Source organism: Ranitomeya variabilis, chromosome 1, assembly GCF_051348905.1.
Source record: "Ranitomeya variabilis isolate aRanVar5 chromosome 1, aRanVar5.hap1, whole genome shotgun sequence".
Lineage (NCBI taxonomy): Eukaryota > Metazoa > Chordata > Amphibia > Anura > Dendrobatidae > Ranitomeya > Ranitomeya variabilis.
Window position 1 is genome coordinate 32,225,553 of NC_135232.1, and position 22,381 is coordinate 32,247,933.

Here is a 22,381-nt window from a genome sequence, read left to right on the forward strand (position 1 = left end):
TTTTTTCTTTAAACAGTAAGAACGATACCATCAGTAGAATCCGTCTGTAACAAACTATCTCTAAGCATAGCTTTACCCTGACTGGGTTGGGGGCGTTGGAGAAATCTGGGGCATACGAGAACTTTTTATTGACGTCCAAATTCTGAGAACACTCAATAGCAGCATTGTTCTGTGAAATACAGGAATATAGTAAGAAAATGATGCTGATTCGTTTCCGGGTCATGATCCCTGGAAATTATCTATGCAGAACATCAGCCTGTTCTCATATGGAGTAAATTGCTTATCAGCCACTTGTCATTGTGAAATGTGTCTGAAGCCAGGTGGGAATATTCCAGAGATGCGTTCAGCCGCTGAAGCCTCCGAAAAAATGAAGAAATTGCTCCTGCATTATGTAAAAAAACATTTTCTTTGATGCAAAACTTCACATAAATATCAAATCATCCAGTGATTGCACCCAACCGGCTGTGACAATATGACGTTGTTTATGGGAATAAATGAATAAGATTCTTTAACATATTAACGTATTGTAATATTATTGTTAACCCATCAAGGCAACCTGTTATGACCTGGTGGTTAGGAAACAACACTGAAATGACCTGGTGGTTAAAAGGACACATGGACAAGCTCTGAGGAGGTGGTAACTTTTCTGACCGCAAACCCTACTCCTAACGCCAACACTAGAAATAGCCGTGGGACGTTCCTGTCTCTCCCTAGACGCCTCGTCACGGCCTAAGAACTAACTACCCCTAAAGATGGAAATAGAAAACTATCTTGCCTCAGAGAAATTCCCAAAAGGAAACATAGCCCCCCACATATATTGACTGTGAGTGGAGGGGGAAATAACATACACAGAGATGAAAACAGATTTTAGCAAAGGAGGCCAAATACTAATCTAAATAGACAGAAATAGGAAAGGATACTGTGCGGTCAGAATTCAAAACGAAAAATCCACGCAGAGTTCACAAAAAATGATCTCCACACCGACTCACGGTGTGGAGGGGCAAATCTGCTTCCCCAGAGCTTCCAGCTAGCCTGAATATATCATAATGACGAGCTGGACAAAAAGACCTAACAAAAACTGAGAAATAAGGTCCAAGCAAATGGACTAACAAGAACTAGCAAGAACTTATCTTTTGCTGAAATGAACAGGCCATGAGAAATATCCAAGGAGAAGACCAAACCCAATCTTCAAACATTGACAGCTGGCATGAACTAAAGCCCAGAGCAGGTTTAAATAACAAACCCAGGCAAGGCGATTAGTGAAGGCAGCTGCTACAGCTACCTAAAAGAGCAGCAGTACCACTCGAAACCACCAGAGGGAGCCCAAGGGCAGAACTCACAAAAATACCATTAGCAACCACAGGAGGGAGCTCCAGAACGGAATTCACAACAGTACCCCCCCTTGAGGAGGGGTCACCGAACCCTCACCAGAGCTCCCAGGCCGATCAGGACGAGCCAAATGGAAAGCACGAACCAAATCGGCAGCATGAACATCGGAGGCAACAACCCAAGAATTATCCTCCTGGCCATAACCCTTCCACTTGACCAGATACTGAAGCTTCCGCCTCGAAAAACGAGAATCCAAAATCTTCTCCACCACATATTCCAATTCCCCCTCAACCAACACCGGAGCAGGAGGATCAACGGAGGGAACCATAGGTACCACATATCTCCGCAACAAGGATCTATGGAACACATTATGAATGGAAAAAGAAGCTGGAAGGGCCAAACGAAAAGACACCGGATTGATAATTTCAGAAATCCTATAAGGCCCAATAAAGCGAGGCTTGAACTTAGGAGAAGAAACCTTCATAGGAACATGGCGAGAAGACAACCAGACCAAATCCCCAACACGAAGCCGGGGACCAACACACCGACGACGGTTAGCAAAACGTTGAGCCAACGTCAAATTGTCCACCACATGAGTCCAAATTTGCTGCAACCTGTCCACCACAGAATCCACACCAGGACAGTCAGAAGGCTCAAGCTGCCCCGAAGAAAAACGAGGATGAAAACCAAAGTTACAAAAGAAAGGCGAAACCAAGGTAGCCGAACTAGCCCGATTATTAAGGGCAAACTCGGCCAACGGCAAAAAGGTCACCCAATCATCCTGATCAGCAGACACGAAGTATCTCAAATAGGTTTCCAAGGTCTGATTGGTTCGCTCCGTTTGGCCATTTGTCTGAGGATGGAATGCTGAAGAAAAAGACAAATCAATGCCCATTCTAGCACAAAAGGACCGCCAAAACCTAGAAACAAACTGGGAACCTCTGTCAGACACAATATTTTCCTGAATACCATGCAAACGAACCACATGCTGAAAAAATAATGGAACCAAATCAGAGGAGGAAGGCAACTTAGGCAAAGGTACCAAATGGACCATCTTAGAAAACCGGTCACAAACCACCCCCCAGATGACAGACATCTTCTGAGAAACAGGAAGATCAGAAATAAAATCCATGGAAATATGCGTCCAGGGCCTCTCAGGAATAGGCAAAGGCAAAAGCAACCCACTAGCACGGGAACAGCAAGGCTTAGCCCGAGCACAAGTCCCACAGGACTGCACAAACGAACGCACATCCCGCGACAAGGAGGGCCACCAAAAGGACCTGGCCACCAAATCTCTGGTACCAAAAATCCCAGGATGACCAGCCAATACCGAACAATGAACCACAGAAATCACCCTGCTAGTCCATCTATCAGGAACAAACAGTTTCCCCACTGGACAGCGGTCAGGTTTATCAGCCTGAAACTCCTGAAGTACCCGCCGCAAATCAGGGGAGATGGCAGAAAGAATCACCCCCTCCTTGAGAATCCCAGCCGGCTCAAGAACTCCCGGAGAATCAGGCAAAAAACTCCTAGAAAGGGCATCAGCCTTCACATTCTTAGATCCCGGAATATACGAGACCACAAAATCAAAACAGGAGAAAAACAGAGACCACCGAGCTTGTCTAGGATTCAACCGCTTAGCAGACTCGAGGTAAATCAGATTCTTATGATCAGTCAAGACCACCACGCGATGCTTGACTCTCTCAAGCCAATGTCGCCACTCCTCAAATGCCCACTTCATAGCCAACAACTCCCGACTGCCGACATCATAATTACGCTCAGCAGGCAAAAACTTTCTGGAGAAGAAAGCACACGGTTTCATCAAAGAGCCATCAGAACTTCTCTGAGACAAAACGGCCCCTGCCCCAATCTCAGAAGCGTCAACCTCAACCAATTCATCACATCAGCGCCATTCTTCGTCAAATCGGTCAGAGGCTTCACCACACTAGAAAAATTAGCAATAAAGCGGCGATGAAAATTAGCAAAGCCCAAAAATTTCTGAAGGCTCTTTACAGATGTGGGTTGAGTCCAATCATGAATGGCCTGGACTTTAACAGGGTCCATTTCAATAGCCGAGGGAGAAAAAATGAAACCCAAAAAAGAAACCTTCTGAACTCCAAAGAGGCACTTAGACCCCTTCACAAACAACGCATTAGCACGAAGGACCTGAAATACCATCCTAACCTGCTTCACATGAGACTTCCAATCATCGGAAAAAAACAAAATATCATCCAAATATACAATCATGAATTTATCCAGATAATTCAGGAAGATATCATGCATAAAGGACTCATCAAATATATCCTGGAAATCCGACAAAAACTCAGGAACTTCAGAAGAAGGGGACGAGGAAATTGACATGAAAGGAATATCACTATGTATCCCTTGACAACCCCAACCAGTTACAGACATAGATCTCCAATCCAGCACTGGATTATGTACCTGTAACCATGGAAAACCCAGCACAACAACATCATGCAAATTATGCAACACCAAAAAGCGAATATTTTCCTGATGTGCTGGAGCCATGTACATGGTTAACTGTGTCCAGTACTTAGGTTTATTCTTGGCCAATGGCGTAGCATCAATCCCCCTTAAGGGAATAGGGCTCTGCAAAGGCTCCAAGGAAAAACCACAGCGCTTGGCAAATTCTAAGTCCATTAAGTTCAGGGCAGCGCCAGAATCCACAAATGCCATAACAGAAAAGGACGACAATGAGCAAATCAGGGTAATAGACAAGAGAAATTTAGGCTGTACAGTACTAATGGTAACAGACCTAGGGACCCTCTTAGTACGCTTCGGACAATCAGAAATAGCATGAGCAGAATCACCACAGTAAAAACACAGGCCATTCTGACGTCTGAATTCCTGCCATTCTGCTCTAGTCAAAACCCTATCACATTGCATAGGCTCAGGACTCTGCTCAGAGGACACTGCCATATGGTGCACCACCTTGCGCTCGTGCAAGCGCCGATTAATCTGAATGGCCAAAGACATTGATTCATTCAGACCAGCAGGCGTGGGAAACCCCACCATAACATCTTTAAGGGCTTCAGAAAGACCCTTTCTGAAAATCGCTACCAGGGCATCCTCATTCCATTTTGTGAGCACAGACCACTTTCTAAATTTCTGGCAGTAAATTTCTGCTGCTTCCTGACCCTGACACAGAGCCAGCAAATCAACCACCATTATATACCATTAATCCCACCCCCTCAATTGACTAGCAACCAATGGGACGGTTCAATACAATAAGAAAACGTACATCATAATATAAACATATAAATACAGTTAAAAACCACATCTCATAAGGAGCCCACCATATGTACTAACCATTAGCAGGGTTATACCATCCCTGATCGCTCCCTCTATGTGAATTATCCCAAAAAAAACAGGAATATATCCCCCACGTCCTTATAGTAAACAGCAGCGATCGCACCAATCCACGCGGTGCGTCAGCCGCTGTCATAGCAACGGGGCGTATCCATAACGGCGACAGTCCAATCATATTCATGGAGCTCCCACGTGATACAAACGTCATATGTCCAGCATGCACTACTCGCCCGTGTGGTAGCACATTGGTTGATTCTCCAAAACATCAGTTCCATAGCGCGCATGTCCATGACGCCATCTTCCCCTCACTCCTCTGTGCGCAAGTCCCAGTTCAAAACCCCGGCAACCTCCATACGCCGGAACAGACCTAGCACAACTGCGCATGTCACAAGGGACTCTCCTAGGATACCATATGATGTCTTGGGCGCGCACAATAGCAGGGTCAGATAGCATCCACACATAGATGGCAGTCAGTTTCAAAATAAGGGGAACTTCATAGTATTTCATCATTCCAGGTCCACATGTAAGGATGAAGGATAACACAACCCAGCCGGGTCTCGGCCATTCCATATGGACCTGAAATGAGAAATCACATATACGGGGAGAAACCAACATCTAAATACGCTATCCATAGAGACATATAAAAAATAGAATAGATCTTCAGACTAACATAGATATGAATACTATATAAGTCTCCACATATAGGGATATATGTTACCACTGGTTCATAATATATAAGCAAGGGCACCATTCCCTCCTCATATTAATCAATAAATAAACCTATAGCCGCACATACACATTAAGTGCCATAACCATCACATAATATTCCTTACATATGTATTTACCTATGGGGACCAATTGCATATATACTTATCCATAAGGGGCAATTCCATATTAAGGGGGCTGTTCTGATTAACACCATAAAACACTATACAACATAGGTTAAAAACAAAATCATACCGACGATGAAACTGCAATGAATCCATAGAACGTTTATAGGAGACAACTCTGTGGATAATCAGTATTTAAACCCCTTGGGGAAAGTGTGTCTAACTCATATATCCACTTTAACTCTTTTCTTTTGAGAAGAGAAATCCGATCCCCCCCACGTCTAAGTATGGGTACATCGTCTATAACGCGATATCTGAGCTGATTAATGCCCTAGGTCATGAAAATGCCGGGGTACTGGAAGGTCAATAAGCTTTTTTCTAATCGTGCTTTTATGCTTTGAAATTCTAGCTTTGACCTCCATTGTGGTCTCCCCTACATAGTAGAGACCACAAGGGCAGCTCAGGACATACACCACAAAACTACTTTTGCAAGTATAACGTTTACGTATTGCATACTCCTTTCCAGTATGGGGGTGGTAAAATACCGCCCCCTTAAGGAGATTATTGCAACTTGCACAGCCGAGACACGGAAAATTGCCCATGCTTGGACGGCTCAAAGTAGTCTGTAGGTCCCTCCTTGTGCTGCCCACATCCGAAACCACTAACTCATCCTTCAGACTCCTATTTCTCCTATACGAGAATAACGGAGGTGATTGAAACTCGCTAACATTACTATGACCCCTACTTAATACCGACCAATGTCTCCGGATAATCTCTGAGATCTGGCCACTCTGGCTGTTGAATGTTGTAACAAATGGTGTCCTCTTTTTGGAATCAAGAGCCACCCTGGGAGTCAGGAGCTCATCCCTACCTTTACTCAATGTTTTTATTTTAAATTTGTCCAAATCTCTCTGTGGATATCCTCTCATCAAGAATTTTTGGCACATCTCATTGAGTCTTGTATCTATCCTGGATTCATCAGAGACAATTCTCCTGACCCTCAGAAGTTGGCTCCATGGCAGAGATTCCACCATTCTACGTGGGTGTTCACTAGAAAAGTGTAAAAGGTTATTTCTATCCGTCTGTTTAACAAACAGGTCAGTATGCAACAACCCCTCGTTCTTATAAACACTTGTATCCAGAAATTGTATCTTTGTCTGAGAGCTTTCCATAGTAAAACCCAACCCAGGATAGATGTTATTCAAATAAGAATGGAAGTGCACAAGCTCATTGTATCCTCCATCCCAAATTAGAAAAATGTCGTCGATGTAGCGCCGCCAGCCCCTCACATGGCTCCAAAACTGTGACCTGTACACATGTTCACCCTCCAGGACAGCTACATAGATATTTGCATAAGTGGGGGCCACATTGGACCCCATGGCTGTCCCGCGGCGCTGCAGGAAATAATCATCACCGAAGAGGAAAAAATTCCTCCCCAGGATGAACTCCAGCAGCGTCAGGGCGAACTGTGCACAGTCAGGAGCCATGTCGGAGCCGGCCAACGCCACACCGAGATAGTCCCCTGGCATGTTCAATAGATGTGTACAATGAGGTAACATCAAAAGACACTAGCCACGTGGAGTCACTGACCTGTACACCCTCCAAGGACCTAATAAAGTCACTTGTATCCTTAACATAGGATGGTGCGGCAACCGCAAATTTTCTCAGCAAGTGATCCAAAAAAATTGCTACCTTATTGCAAAGAGACCCCCTGCCCGACACAATCGGGCAGCCAGGGGGTCTCTGTAGGTCCTTATGAATCTTAGGCAGGGTGTACAGGACAGGAACCACTGGATGTTCCACCTTCAGATATTTAGCCAGTTTATCATCAATTAAACCACTGTTAAGTGCCTCCTCAATTATCAAATCCAATTCCAATTTAAATCTCTGGGCTGGGTTCACTTGGAGTCTCTCATACACCTCCATGTCCTTCCTCAAGGAGACGGAGGGGCCACAGGGGTGGCAGGAAACATAGAAAGAGAGAACCAGGGCTTGGTGACGAGATCCAAAGGGAAGAAGAAATAAATGAGTGAACTTCTTTGGTGGTAAATATTTCTTCACTAACTCTTTCAGATTTGCAGGTCAGAGTGCTCTCCAAAGGGCTTTCTTTTTGCCCCTCAAGCAGGGCAAATTGGTTTAATATTGATAATGATCTGTATCTGTTTTTTAGACGGTTGAAGTTGGCAACATTTTTTTCAGGAAAAGAGAGGGCTGTGACATCAGACCCCCGGACACATCTCTCCCTCGATATGTTTGGTCTCTTCAACAAAAGTGATTTTGTGCCTCCGGTTCAGGATCCGGTTGTGGAGACCTTCTGTAAATTGGTAAAGGCTGATGTAGCCAGACTTAAGCATGAGGGGAGGGGATGGAGTCGTTCTAATTTAACATATGCAGAACGTAAAGAGATTAATATTCTGAAAAACAACAAATCCATCACCATCAAGGCAGCCGACAAGGGCGGGGCCTTGGTGGTGATGGATACTGCGTACTATGTGGGGGAGATTAGATCACAGCTTTCTGACATGGAGGTGTATGAGAGACTCCAAGTGAATCCAGCCCAGAGATTTAAATTGGAATTGGATTTGATAATTGAGGAGGCACTTAACAGTGGTTTAATTGATGATAAACTGGCTAAATATCTGAAGGTGGAACATCCAGTGGTTCCTGTCCTGTACACCCTGCCTAAGATTCATAAGGACCTACAGAGACCCCCTGGCCGCCCGACTGTGTCGGGCAGGGGGTCTCTTTGCAATAAGGTAGTAATTTTTTTTGATCACTTGCTGAGAAAATTTGCGGTTGCCACACCATCCTATGTTAAGGATACAAGTGACTTTATTAGGTCCTTGGAGGGTTTACAGGTCAGTGACTCCAGGTGGCTGGTGTCTTTTGATGTTACCTCATTGTACACATCTATTGAACATGCCATGGGACTATCTACCGTCGGTGTGGCGTTGGCCGGCTCCGACATGGCTCCTGACTGTGCACAGTTCGCCCTGACGCTGCTGGAGTTCATCCTGGGGAGGAATTTTTTCCTCTTCGGTGATGATTATTTCCTGCAGCGCCGTGGGACAGCCATGGGGTCCAATGTGGCCCCCACTTATGCAAATATCTATATGGCTGTCCTGGATGGTGAACATGTGTACAGGTCACAGTTTTAGAGCCATGTGAGGGGCTGGCGGCGCTACATCGACGACATTTTTCTAATTTTGGATGGAGGATACAATGAGCTTGTGCACTTCCATTCTTATTTGAATAACATCTATCCTGGGTTGGGTTTTACTATGGAAAGCTCTCAGACAAAGATACAATTTCTGGATACAAGTGTTTATAAGAACGAGGGGTTGTTGCATACTGACCTGTTTGTTAAACAGACGGATAGAAATAACCTTTTACACTTTTCTAGTGAACACCCACATAGAATGGTGGAATCTCTGCCATGGAGCCAACTTCTGAGGGTCAGGAGAATTGTCTCTGATGAATCCAGGATAGATACAAGACTCAATGAGATGTGCCAAAAATTCTTGATGAGAGGATATCCACAGAGAGATTTGGACAAATTTAAAATAAAAACATTGAGTAAAGGTAGGGATGAGCTCCTGACTCCCAGGGTGGCTCTTGATTCCAAAAAGAGGATACCATTTGTTACAACATTCAACAGCCAGAGTGGCCAGATCTCAGAGATTATCCGGAGACATTGGTCGGTATTAAGTAGGGGTCATAGTAATGTTAGCGAGTTTCAATCGCCTCCGTTATTCTCGTATAGGAGAAATAGGAGTCTGAAGGATGAGTTAGTGGTTTCGGATGTGGGCAGCACAAGGAGGGACCTACAGACTACTTTGAGCCGTCCAAGCATGGGCAATTTTCCGTGTCTCGGCTGTGCAAGTTGCAATAATCTCCTTAAGGGGGCGGTATTTTACCACCCCCATACTGGAAAGGAGTATGCAATACGTAAACGTTATACTTGCAAAAGTAGTTTTGTGGTGTATGTCCTGAGCTGCCCTTGTGGTCTCTACTATGTAGGGGAGACCACAATGGAGGTCAAAGCTAGAATTTCAAAGCATAAAAGCACGATTAGAAAAAAGCTTATTGACCTTCCAGTACCCCGGCATTTTCATGACCTAGGGCATTCGATTAATCAGCTCAGATATCGCGTTATAGACGATGTACCCATACTTAGACGTGGGGGGGATCGGATTTCTCTTCTCAAAAGAAAAGAGTTAAAGTGGATATATGAGTTAGACACACTTTCCCCAAGGGGTTCAAATATTGATTATCCACAGAGTTGTCTCCTATAAACGTTCTATGGATTCATTGCAGTTTCATCGTCGGTATGATTTTGTTTTTAACCTATGTTGTATAGTGTTTTATGGTGTTAATCAGAACAGCCCCCTTAATATGGAATTGCCCCTTATGGATAAGTATATATGCAATTGGTCCCCATAGGTAAATACATATGTAAGGAATATTATGTGATGGTTATGGCACTTAATGTGTATGTGCGGCTATAGGTTTATTTATTGATTAATATGAGGAGGGAATGGTGCCCTTGCTTATATATTATGAACCAGTGGTAACATATATCCCTATATGTGGAGACTTATATAGTATTCATATCTATGTTAGTCTGAAGATCTATTCTATTTTTTATATGTCTCCATGGATAGCGTATTTAGATGTTGGTTTCTCCCCGTATATGTGATTTCTCATTTCAGGTCCATATGGAATGGCCGAGACCCGGCTGGGTTGTGTTATCCTTCATCCTTACATGTGGACCTGGAATGATGAAATACTATGAAGTTCCCCTTATTTTGAAACTGACTGCCATCTATGTGTGGATGCTATCTGACCCTGCTATTGTGCGCGCCCGAGACATCATATGGTATCCTAGGAGAGTCCCTTGTGACATGCGCAGTTGTGCTAGGTCTGTTCCGGCGTATGGAGGTTGCCGGGGTTTTGAACTGGGACTTGCGCACAGAGGAGTGAGGGGAAGATGGCGTCATGGACATGCGCGCTATGGAACTGATGTTTTGGAGAATCAACCAATGTGCTACCACACGGGCGAGCAGTGCATGCTGGACATATGACGTTTGTATCACGTGGGAGCTCCATGAATATGATTGGACTGTCGCCGTTATGGATACGCCCCGTTGCTATGACAGCGGCTGACGCACCGCGTGGATTGGTGCGATCGCTGCTGTTTACTATAAGGACGTGGGGGATATATTCCTGTTTTTTTGTGGATAATTCACATAGAGGGAGCGATCAGGGATGGTATAACCCTGCTAATGGTTAGTACATATGGTGGGCTGCTTATGAGATGTGGTTTTTAACTGTATTTATATGTTTATATTATGATGTACGTTTTCTTATTGTATTGAACCGTCCCATTGGTTGCTAGTCAATTGAGGGGGTGGGATTAATGGTATATAATGGTGGTTGGATTGTCTTTGTACTATGCTTGATAAAGGTCTGCGGACCGAAACGTTGCAGAAGGTGGAATAAATACGTGGTTCTTTTTTCACAACTGCTGTGGTGCTGTCCCCTTTTTATATTTGGACTTGGACTTAGACACCGGGATGGATCCCCTGGTAAGGACGTGCACCCTGTTGTCCATAGAGATGCTACATGTCTAGGGTGCGGCTTGACTACTATTTTGTTACAGAGCCAGCAAAGTCTTTTCTGCCTGATCCACAGAATTAGGCTCGTCATACAGCAATCCGAGCGCTTGAAAAAATGCGTCAATATTGAGCAATGCAGGATTTCCTGGCTCAAGGGAGAATGCCCAGTCCTGCGGGTCGCCACGCAGCAAAGAAATAACAATCTTCACCTGCTGAATGGGGTCACCAGAGGAACGGGGTCTCAGAGCAAAAAACAATCTGCAATTATTTTTAAAGTTCAAAAATTTAGATCTATCCCCAGAAAACAAATCAGGAATAGGAATTCTAGGCTCTAAAACTGGAGTCTGGACAACATAATCTTGGATACTCTGTACCATTGCAGCGAGTTGATCCACACGCAAGGACAGACCCTGAACCTCCATATCAGCACCAGAATCCTGAACCACCCAGAGATCAAGGGGAAAAAAAAGACAAAACAAGCTACAAAGGAAAAAAAAATGACTCATAACTTTCTTTTCCCGCTTTTGAGATGCATTTAACACATTGTGGGCCAGCTGTACTGTTATGACCTGGTGGTTAGGGAACAACACTGAAATGACCTGGTGGTTAAAAGGACACATGGACAAGCTCTGAGGAGGTGGTAACTTTTCTGACCGCAAACCCTACTCCTAACGCCAACACTAGAAATAGCCGTGGGACGTTCCTGTCACTCCCTAGACGCCTCGTCACAGCCTAAGAACTAACTACCCCTAAAGATGGAAATAGAAAACTATCTTGCCTCAGAGAAATTCCCAAAAGGAAAGATAGCCCCCCACATATATTGACTGTGAGTGGAGGGGGAAATAACATACACAGAGATGAAAACAGATTTTAGCAAAGGAGGCCAAATACTAATCTAAATAGACAGAAATAGGAAAGGATACTGTGCGGTCAGAATTCAAAACTAAAAATCCACGCAGAGTTCACAAAAAATGATCTCCACACCGACTCACGGTGTGGAGGGGCAAATCTGCTTCCCCAGAGCTTCCAGCTAGCCTGAATATATCATAATGACGAGCTGGACAAAAAGACCTAACAAAAACTGAGAAATAAGGTCCAAGCAAATGGACTAACAAGAACTAGCAAGAACTTATCTTTTGCTGAAATGAACAGGCCATGAGAAATATCCAAGGAGAAGACCAAATCCAATCTTGAAACATTGACAGCTGGCATGAACTAAAGCCCAGAGCAGGTTTAAATAACAAACCCAGGCAAGGCGATTAGTGAAGGCAGCTGCTACAGCTACCTAAAAGAGCAGCAGTACCACTCGAAACCACCAGAGGGAGCCCAAGGGCAGAACTCACAAAAATACCATTAGCAACCACAGGAGGGAGCTCCAGAACGGAATTCACAACAGCAACCGGTTTCTCTGCCTATGGTCTTCTATTTGGGATCCTCTTTGTGAGACTCATCAAAGTTGGAAATAGGTATTAAAATGCTGATTTTTCTGCCTGCTGTGTATGTCTCCTGACTTCCCGTACTCATGGACACTCTATCCAGCTCACTATGCATGGGATTTCAGTAGCACACTGGTGGAAGATCGCTGCTGGACACCTCTGATGGATTATCTCTCGTAGAACAAAAGGATTGGAGCATTGGCTCCTTATCTCCCAAGATCTTGTGTCACAACGCCCCCATACACATAAAGACATAAGACAATAAAAATATCTACCATAACCATGCCTTATTTCTGGACGCACTCCTCCAGGCCCTCTCCATAAAAGAAACCTTTGCTTGGTATAGTCCTGCAGGAGAGAGGGATGGCTGTCCCCCATCATTTTCCTAAAGCTGAAGTTAGAAAAGAACATTCCTTGGGTTGTGTCCCTATCAAAACTAAGCCGTAATGTCTTGTCTCCATAAGAAGTGGCAAAAAAAACTCTGCCAACATCAAAACAAAACATTGGGAACATCCCAGTACCGACCCTCTCCCAGTCTGATCACATACTGGGAACAGGAAGCGTGTGTGAATATTGTACTCCCCCAATGGCAGATAGTATGAGAGTGCTACTAATGAGGGGTTCCACCTTCATCACCCACAAGTGGTTTGGTCTTGTCATGGATGCCTCTAGGAGTGCCACCAATATTTGATGAAGCTCTTCATAGGTGCATCCAAGAGTGACATCCACGTTTTGGCCATTCTCCCAATCGGTCTTTAAGAGTGCCACCAATGTTTAGTGATTCTTCCCATATATGACTCCTGTAGTGCCACCGATGTTAGGTGATTCTCCCCATGTATGCCTCCTGGAGTACCACTGATGTTTGGTCTGGTAATTCTACCCATGGATGCCTCCTGTAGTATCACTGATGTTTGGTGATTCTACCCATGGATGGCTCCTGTAGTATCACTGATGTTTGGTGATTCTCCCCATGGATGGTTGCTGTAGTAAAGCAACAGTTTGGTGATTCTCCCCGTGGACGGTTCCTGTAGTGACACCTATGTTTGGTGATTCTTCCCACAGATGACTCCTGTAGTTTCACCTATGTGAGGTGATTCTTCCCACAGATGGTTCATGTAGTGCCACTGCTGTTTGGTGATTCTCCCCATGGACGGTTCCTGTAGTGCCACCAATGTTTGATGATTCTTCCCATATATGATTCCTGTAGCGCCACCGATGTTTGGCGATTCTCACCATAGATGTCTCCTGTAGGGCCACCGCTGTTTGGTGATTCTCCCCATGGACGGTTCCTGTAGTGCCACCGCTGTTTGGTGACTCCACATGGATGGCTCCTGTAGTGCTACCAATGTTTGGTGATTCTTCCCACAGATGGCTTCTGTAGTGCCACCAATGTTTGGTGATTCTCCCCATGGACGGTTCCTGTAGTGCCACCGCTGTTTGGTGACTCCACATGGATGGCTCCTGTAGTGCTACCAATGTTTGGTGATTCTTCCCACAGATGGCTTCTGTAGTGCCACCAATGTTTGGTGATTCTCCCCATGGACGGTTCCTGTAGTGCCACCGCTGTTTGGTGACTCCACATGGATGGCTCCTGTAGTGCTACCAATGTTTGGTGATTCTTCCCACAGATGGCTTCTGTAGTGCCACCAATGTTTGGTGATTCTCCCCATGGACGGTTCCTGTAGTGCCACCGCTGTTTAGTGATTCTCTCCATGGACGGTTCCTGTAGTGCCACCGCTGTTTAGTGATTCTCTCCATGGACGGTTCCTGTAGTGCCACCGCTGTTTGGTGATTCTCCACATGGATGGCTCCTGTAGTGCTACCAATGTTTGGTAATTCTTCCCACAGATAGCTTCTGTAGTGCCATCAATGTTTGGTGATTCTCTCCATGGACGGTTCCTGTAGTACCATTGATGTTTGGTGATTTTCCCTATGGATGGTTCCTGTAGTACCACCAATGTTTGGTGATTCTTCCCACAGATGGCTCTTGTATTGCCACCATTGTTTGGTGATTCTCCCCATGGATGGTGCCTGTAGTGCCACCTATGTTTGGTGATTCTTCCCACAGAAGCCTCCAGGAGTGCCATGACAGATGGTGGTCCTCACCCATGTGACTGATGCATTTCCTACATTTTTTTATTCATTGTATCTCTAGGTCCATTAGTTTAGTAATGACTATGGTGTCCAAATAATGGAAAAAATTACTGTGATACATTGTAATACGAAGAGAGGGCACCAGGATAATGGAGAAGCACCTGTTACATTAATTTAGTCTTACCAGTCTTCGAATCTTTTTCATGTTTTATAGATAACTTCCGCTCTGTTCTCCAGCAAGAACGCCAGAGGGAGAAGTGGGAGAGGACACATCTGAAAAATAGAAAAATCTCACCACGGTCAGTCAGCAAAGAACGATGGGTGGAAACCTTGGTTGTTGCAGACACTAAAATGATTGAATATCATGGGAGTGAGAGCGTAGAATCCTACATCTTCACCGTGATGAATATGGTATGTTCTGTCCAAAGTGTTATCTCTCCTCCATCACAAGCTTAAACAAATGAGGGTATCAGAGAATAAATGAAAGTCCATTGTTTATAACGGCCGATGTGTAATCCTGCCTTTCTCCTGTGGGGGCGCCGCAGGGGAATTATACACAGACTTTCTATTTTTACAAAAAATTTTGTTGGTAGTCCTTACCTCCATGGTTTTATATGGGTTGTTCAACAGATAAAAAACATGTTTTGTAGAGCTACAGGATTTAAAAAAAAATAAATAAAAGTAGTGAATCCCTCACCGACCCCCGACCAAATCCATTCTGACACTTTCCTTGCCCTTGCTGGTCCTCAGAAATGCCAGGGAATGTTCTCTCAACCAATTACAAGCTGAGTCCAGCAATCTCATTTACTGTTAGTGTCGAAAACCCAGCCAACACTGAGTCGGAGCGGAGTTGTGGGGGATCGGTGAGGGGAAGTGTGACTTCTTTTATTCCTTTTAAACCAGTCTCTGCTCTATGAAAAAATATTTTTTATCTACTGGACAACCCCAGAGGTGGTCTGACAATCCTTTCTTCAGGAGCGCTCCTCTCTCCTGCCTCCAGGCTTCCTGCCTGTCGGTGGCGGGGTACTCCTGATGATTGACAGTCAGGACCAGCGGCACATTTGCACCTTTCCGTAGAATTGTGCACTCTCCGAAGCTGCTAGCAGAGAACGCTTTGTCTCTGTGACATAGGAGAAGCAAAAGGGCGGTGAAACGATCCGGTCAGCTTCAGAGCTGAAATTGTAAGCCCAGGAGACCGGCCACTGCTGATAGACTGCAGAAGTGTGCGGCAAACTTGGCAACAAACAGTAAACTATTGAATTGAATAGCTCCATTCTTGATAACAAAGGATTTTTAGAGCAAAATGTAAGTTGCAAAATTGCTCGTATTTGCAAGTACTTTACAATTTTACCCACTTAGTCTGCGTCCACGTGTTGCGACTGCATTGCACTTTTTGGCCTCAATTGCAGTAGAGCCACAACATTTTTCAGCAACTTTTTTAAAACCATCCATTTTTGCTGCACTTGTGGCAAAAAAATGCAATGTAGCTACATCATGTAAACAAAACCTTAAGATGATGAGGCGGCAGCAATTTGCAAATTACAAATCTGAGCCGATTCTTCTGCAGAAGTTCGCCTTATTAAATGTTTAGTAATGAAGTAGGATGAAATCTGCAACCAACTTTGCAACGAAACCTGCCAGTAACTCATGCAGCATCGTCAAAATCCATCAAATCCTCAACGGAAGTTTTCTGCGAGGAGTGAACACGGCCTTAGTATTCCTGCTTGTTCTAAAGCTGTTCTTACACTTTTCCTTCAGACAATGTAGTGATTGTTCTCATTCCTTCCACGCTCACTGGTTTGATGACATGTGAGCTGCAATATTCGTCTCCTGGGTTATCACAGGTCGCTAATGATCTCTCATTATTTCTAACAGGTAGCCGGATTGTTCCATGACCCAAGCGTCGGGAACGCAATTCACATAAAAGTGGTGCGGGTAATATTGCTGGAAGAAGAAGAGGTAAATGGCGACGTTGTATCACCGCTCGTCATCGGATCGTTTACGTCATTTATATTTATTGTATTGTTATGATTTCTCCACTTCCACTTTCCTGTAATAAAGAAATCATCCAGTTCTCACCCTCCCCTGGTCCAGTGCCAGCTCAGGGTTAAATGACGTCTCCTGCCTCAGTGATTGGCTGCAGCGGTGACATCATGTTGACAGCTCACGCCACTTCTGCAGCCAATCACTAATCTCTGCAACTCAATCGAAGATAATATATCTAACAATGCAAAACTCCTTTAACCATCGGCCTTTTGGCATCCTGTACTGGCACGACGCGGGCAACTGGGCACCGCTGCTGATGTGGAGGACACAAATGCGTCGGCGAGATCATCTACAACAGTCCGGTCATAAAGGAGCAGCCTCGTTTTGCTGTCAGACACATAAACTACTGCAATAATAAGAAGAATTAAACCGCAGCTCAGACTGTAGATACGAGGTCCGCAGCGGTCACAGGCCTCACGTATTGTGCCAATATTTGGTCAATTTATTACCCCTGTTGTCAGGCTGTTTGGATTCACATTTGCTTTCAGACTTGTCAGACTATTGGCATCAATGGAATAATCAATGTCATTGGATGTGGATTTTACAGCGAGATTTATGCTTCTTCACCTTAGGGAAATCAGTGTTAAAAGCTCCAATTCATAATGTCGCTGCCACAAGATGCTCACCACTTATAGGAAAACCTCATAGACCATGTGTGAAGATGTAAACCCAATAAAGTTTATATAAAGCAATAGTACAGGAGAATAGAAGAAACTTTGTGATATATCTAATCAGAGAAATCTGCTGCTTTCTTCACTTCACTTCCCCTGCCTCTGTCTCCTAATCTCATCATTAATTCTAAAAACGTATTAAATAATTTCTTCTAAAGGTAAGACGTATTGTCTGCCTCACCACGATTAGATTACACCTGAATATTTTAGTCTATGGAGAGAGAAGCAAAGTGAAAGTGAAAGAGAGAAAGAGACATAGACATCAACCTGTGCTACTGGGTTTTTAAGTGTTTCTGTCACCCCAGTGCTGGATTCACAGCTACACTACTCAGCAGTACTGTGTAATTCTCACCTGGCTTCTGCTGCTTTTCTGTACGTGTATTATAGATCTAGCAGAGGTTACAGTGACTCAGCGTGAGATATTACAGCAGAAAAAAATGTACTTTGACTTCCACAGTAACTACAGTCCATACATTGTGTATTGTTATCTTAATGATCTTTATTGAGATAATTTTCTGTTATCAAGATGATGCATTGTGAGTCATGGTAATCTTTGCTACATCTGAACCTCACCAGAGAGATGGATTCACAGCTACCCAATGTGATGCTGAATAACTAGTCATGGACAAGCCATGAAATAGTCAAGAGGTCCGAGGTCAGATACCAGGAGGGCTCGACAAAGGCATGGTCAAGTCACAATCTGGGGTCAAATCCCAAGAGGCTATGTCAAGATAAAGAGAAATGGATAGTCAGAGGCCAAGTGCGGGGTCAGGTACCTGAAGTCAGAGAGCGTAAAAACAAAGGATAATACACACAAATAGACAAAACAAATCCAAGGTCCAGCAACAAGATCAGGGAATCAGACACAGAGCAAAGCACACGCATCACTGAGCAAAGTTACAACTGACAATGCTCTGCTCATAGCTAGTCAACTAAATAGATAGTGAATTATCAAGAATGGAGGACACCTGGAGGAACGCCCGCAGGCTAGGCCAGATTGAGCAGCAGGGGTGTTAATCAAAATACTGACAGCCCCACACACCCCAACATCTGATTGGACGACTAGGCTGTCACTCACGATACTGACAGTCCAGGCCACTCCAGATCCTGCAGGGTGGCTGAGCTGTCACTCACAGTGCTCCTAATATACAGTGAGTGATTAAACCGTCTACACACAGCTTAGTACCGCTGCTTCTGAACATGTGCTGCATACAGGCAGGAGAGCAAGAATTCCTCATGTTTGTGTGTGCTGTATACTGGAGACATCATAGCAGCTAGTCTCCACCCACCAGCTCAGAGACAACTGAATATTGTAGAGAACACCTGCAGTGGGCAAAAATACAGGACTAAGAAGTCATATAATGGCCAGAATCAATGTTATTCCTTATATACGAAAGTTTATTCTGAAATTACAGGTATCCTTTTAAAAAGTCTCCCAATAAGTTTTTTATTCATTGAATGTGTGTCCAAACATGTAATGTAGTGTGAGTGTATTAATACACTCACCTTTCTCCATTGTTTAGAGCCGGTTTTCTTCTCTTCTCAGTGTCGACACTGCAGTTGCGAATAGCCGGCTCTGTCATGTTCTCAATGGCAAGAGAACATAGCATCAGCATATAAAGGAACTAGCTCTTGGAAGATGGGAACTGAGCTGACCATGAACTAAACCTAACGCACAACTAGCAGTGGCCGGGTAGCATGCCTACGTTGATTCTAGATGCCCAGCACCAGCCGGAGGACTAAATAAAGCTAGCAGAGGAAAATATTAGTCCTAGCTCACCTCTAGAGAAATACCCCGAAAGGAGACAGAGGCCCCCCACATGTATTGGCGGTGAATTAAGATGAAATAACAAACGTAGTATGAAAATAGGTTTAGCAAATTTGAGGTCCACTTACTACATAGCAGAAGACAGAAAGGACACTTTCATGGTCAGCTGAAAACCCTATCAAAACACCATCCAGGAATTACTTTAAAACTCTGGCATTAACTCATAACACCAGAGTGGCAATTCCTGTTCACAAGAGCTTTCCAGACACAGTAACGAAACTACAGCTGTGAACTGGAACAAAAATGCAAAAACAAACATGGACAAGAGTCCAACTTATCTAGTAGTTGTCTAGGAGCAGGAACAAGCACAGAGAGGCTTCTGATAACATTGTTGACCGGCCAGCAACTAACAGAGCAGCAAGGTTATATAGCGACTCCCACATCTTGATGGGAACAGGTGAACAGAGAAGATGAAAACACCAGTTCAATTCCACCAGTAGCCACCGGGGGAGCCCAGAATCCAAATTCACAACAGTACCCCCCCCTCAAGGAGGGGGCACCGAACCCTCACCAGAACCACCAGGGCGATCAGGATGGGCCCTATGAAAGGCACGAACCAGATCAGAGGCATGAACATCAGATGCATTCACCCAAGAATTATCCTCCTGGCCGTATCCCTTCCACTTGACCAGATACTGGAGTCTCCGTCTGGAAACACGAGAGTCTAAGATTTTCTCCACAACGTACTCCAACTCACCCTCAACCAACACCGGAGCAGGAGGCTCAACGGAAGGCACAACCGGTACCTCATACCTGCGCAATAATGACCGATGAAAAACGTTATGAATAGAGAAGGATGCAGGGAGGTCCAAACGGAAGGAAACAGGGTTAAGAATCTCCAATATCTTATACGGGCCGATGAACCGAGGCTTAAACTTAGGAGAAGAGACCCTCATAGGGACAAAACGAGAAGACAACCACACCAAATCCCCAACACAAAGCCGAGGACCAACACGACGGTGGCGGTTGGCAAAAAGCTGAGTCTTCTCCTGGGACAACCTCAAATTGTCCACCACCTGCCCCCAGATCTGATGCAATCTCTCCACCACAGCATCCACTCCAGGACAATCCGAAGATTCCACCTGACCAGAGGAAAATCGAGGATGAAACCCCGAATTACAGAAAAACGGGGACACCAAAGTGGCAGAGCTGGCCCGATTATTGAGAGCGAACTCTGCCAATGGCAAAAAAGCAACCCAATCATCCTGGTCAGCAGACACAAAACACCTCAGATATGTCTCCAGGGTCTGATTAGTCCGCTCGGTCTGGCCATTCGTCTGAGGATGGAAAGCGGACGAAAAAGATAAATCTATGCCCATCCTAGCACAGAATGCCCGCCAAAATCTAGACACGAATTGGGTCCCTCTGTCAGAAATGATATTCTCAGGAATACCATGCAAACGAACAACATTTTGAAAAAACAGAGGAACCAACTCGGAAGAAGAAGGCAACTTGGGCAGAGGAACCAAATGGACCATCTTAGAGAAACGGTCACACACCACCCAGATGACAGACATCTTCTGAGAAACAGGCAGATCTGAAATAAAATCCATCGAGATGTGCGTCCAAGGCCTCTTAGGAATGGGCAAGGGCAACAATAATCCACTAGCCCGAGAGCAACAAGGCTTGGCCCGAGCACAAACGTCACAAGACTGCACAAAGCCTCGCACATCTCGTGACAGGGAAGGCCACCAGAAGGACCTTGCCACCAAATCCCTGGTACCAAAAATGCCAGGATGACCTGCCAACGCAGAAGAATGAACCTCAGAGATGACTCTACTGGTCCAATCATCAGGAACAAACAGTTTATCAGGTGGGCAACGATCCGGTCTATCCGCCTGAAACTCCTGCAAGGCCCGCCGCAGGTCTGGAGAAACGGCTGACAATACCACTCCATCCTTAAGGATACCTGTGGGCTCAGAGTTACCAGGCGAGTCAGGCTCAAAACTCCTAGAAAGGGCATCCGCCTTAACATTCTTAGAACCCGTTAGGTATGACACCACAAAATTAAACCGAGAGAAAAATAATGACCAGCGCGCCTGTCTAGGATTCAGGCGCCTGGCGGTCTCAAGATAAATCAAGTTTTTGTGGTCAGTCAATACCACCACCTGATGTCTGGCCCCCTCAAGCCAATGGCGCCACTCCTCAAACGCCCACTTCATGGCCAAAAGCTCCCGATTCCCAACATCATAATTCCGCTCAGCGGGCGAAAATTTACGGGAAAAGAAGGCACAAGGCCTCATCACGGAGCAGTCAGAACTTTTCTGCGACAACACTGCCCCAGCTCCGATCTCAGAAGCGTCGACCTCAACCTGAAAAGGTAGAGCAACATCAGGCTGACGCAACACAGGGGCAGAGGAAAAACGGCGCTTAAGCTCCCGAAAGGCCTCCACAGCGTCAGGGGACCAATCAGCAACATCAGCACCCTTCTTAGTCAAATCGGTCAATGGCTTAGCAATATCCGAAAAACCAGCAATAAATCGACGATAAAAGTTAGCAAAGCCCAAAAATTTCTGAAGACTCTTAAGAGAAGAGGGCTGCGTCCAATCACAAATAGCTTGAACCTTGACAGGATCCATTTCAATGGAAGAGGGAGAAAAAATATATCCCAAAAAGGAAATCCTCTGTACCCCAAAAACACACTTAGAACCCTTCACACACAAAGAATTAGACCGCAAAACCTGGAAAACCCTCCTGACTTGCTGGACATGAGAGTCCCAGTCATCCGAAAAAATCAGAATATCATCCAGATACACAATCATAAATTTATCCAAATAATCGCGAAAAATATCATGCATAAAGGACTGGAAAACTGACGGAGCATTTGAAAGACCAAAAGGCATCACTAAATACTCAAAAGTGGCCCTCGGGCGTATTAAATGCGGTTTTCCACTCATCCCCCTGCCTGATTCGCACCAAATTATACGCCCCACGAAGGTCAATCTTAGAGAACCACTTGGCCCCCTTTATGCGAGCAAACAAATCAGTCAGCAACGGCAATGGGTATTGATATTTTACAGTGATTTTATTCAAAAGCCGATAATCGATACATGGTCTCAAAGAGCCGTCTTTTTTTGACACAAAGAAAAAACCGGCTCCTAAGGGAGATGACGATGGACGAATATGTCCCTTTTCCAAGGACTCCTTTATATATTCTCGCATAGCAGCATGTTCAGGCACAGACAGATTAAATAAACGA

The 22,381-nt window shown here is 44.8% G+C and overlaps 1 protein-coding gene across 1 annotated transcript in view; it reads left to right on the plus strand.

The window, feature by feature from the left end:
- ADAMTS12 (ADAM metallopeptidase with thrombospondin type 1 motif 12) overlaps positions 1-22,381 on the plus strand; it is a 510,507-nt gene that overhangs the window by 335,754 nt on the left and 152,372 nt on the right. Inside the window, exons 4-5 of the mRNA XM_077281848.1 lie at positions 14,852-15,048; positions 16,513-16,596. Coding sequence (XP_077137963.1) covers positions 14,852-15,048; positions 16,513-16,596 — 281 coding nt within the window. The remainder of the gene's footprint in view (positions 1-14,851; positions 15,049-16,512; positions 16,597-22,381) is intronic.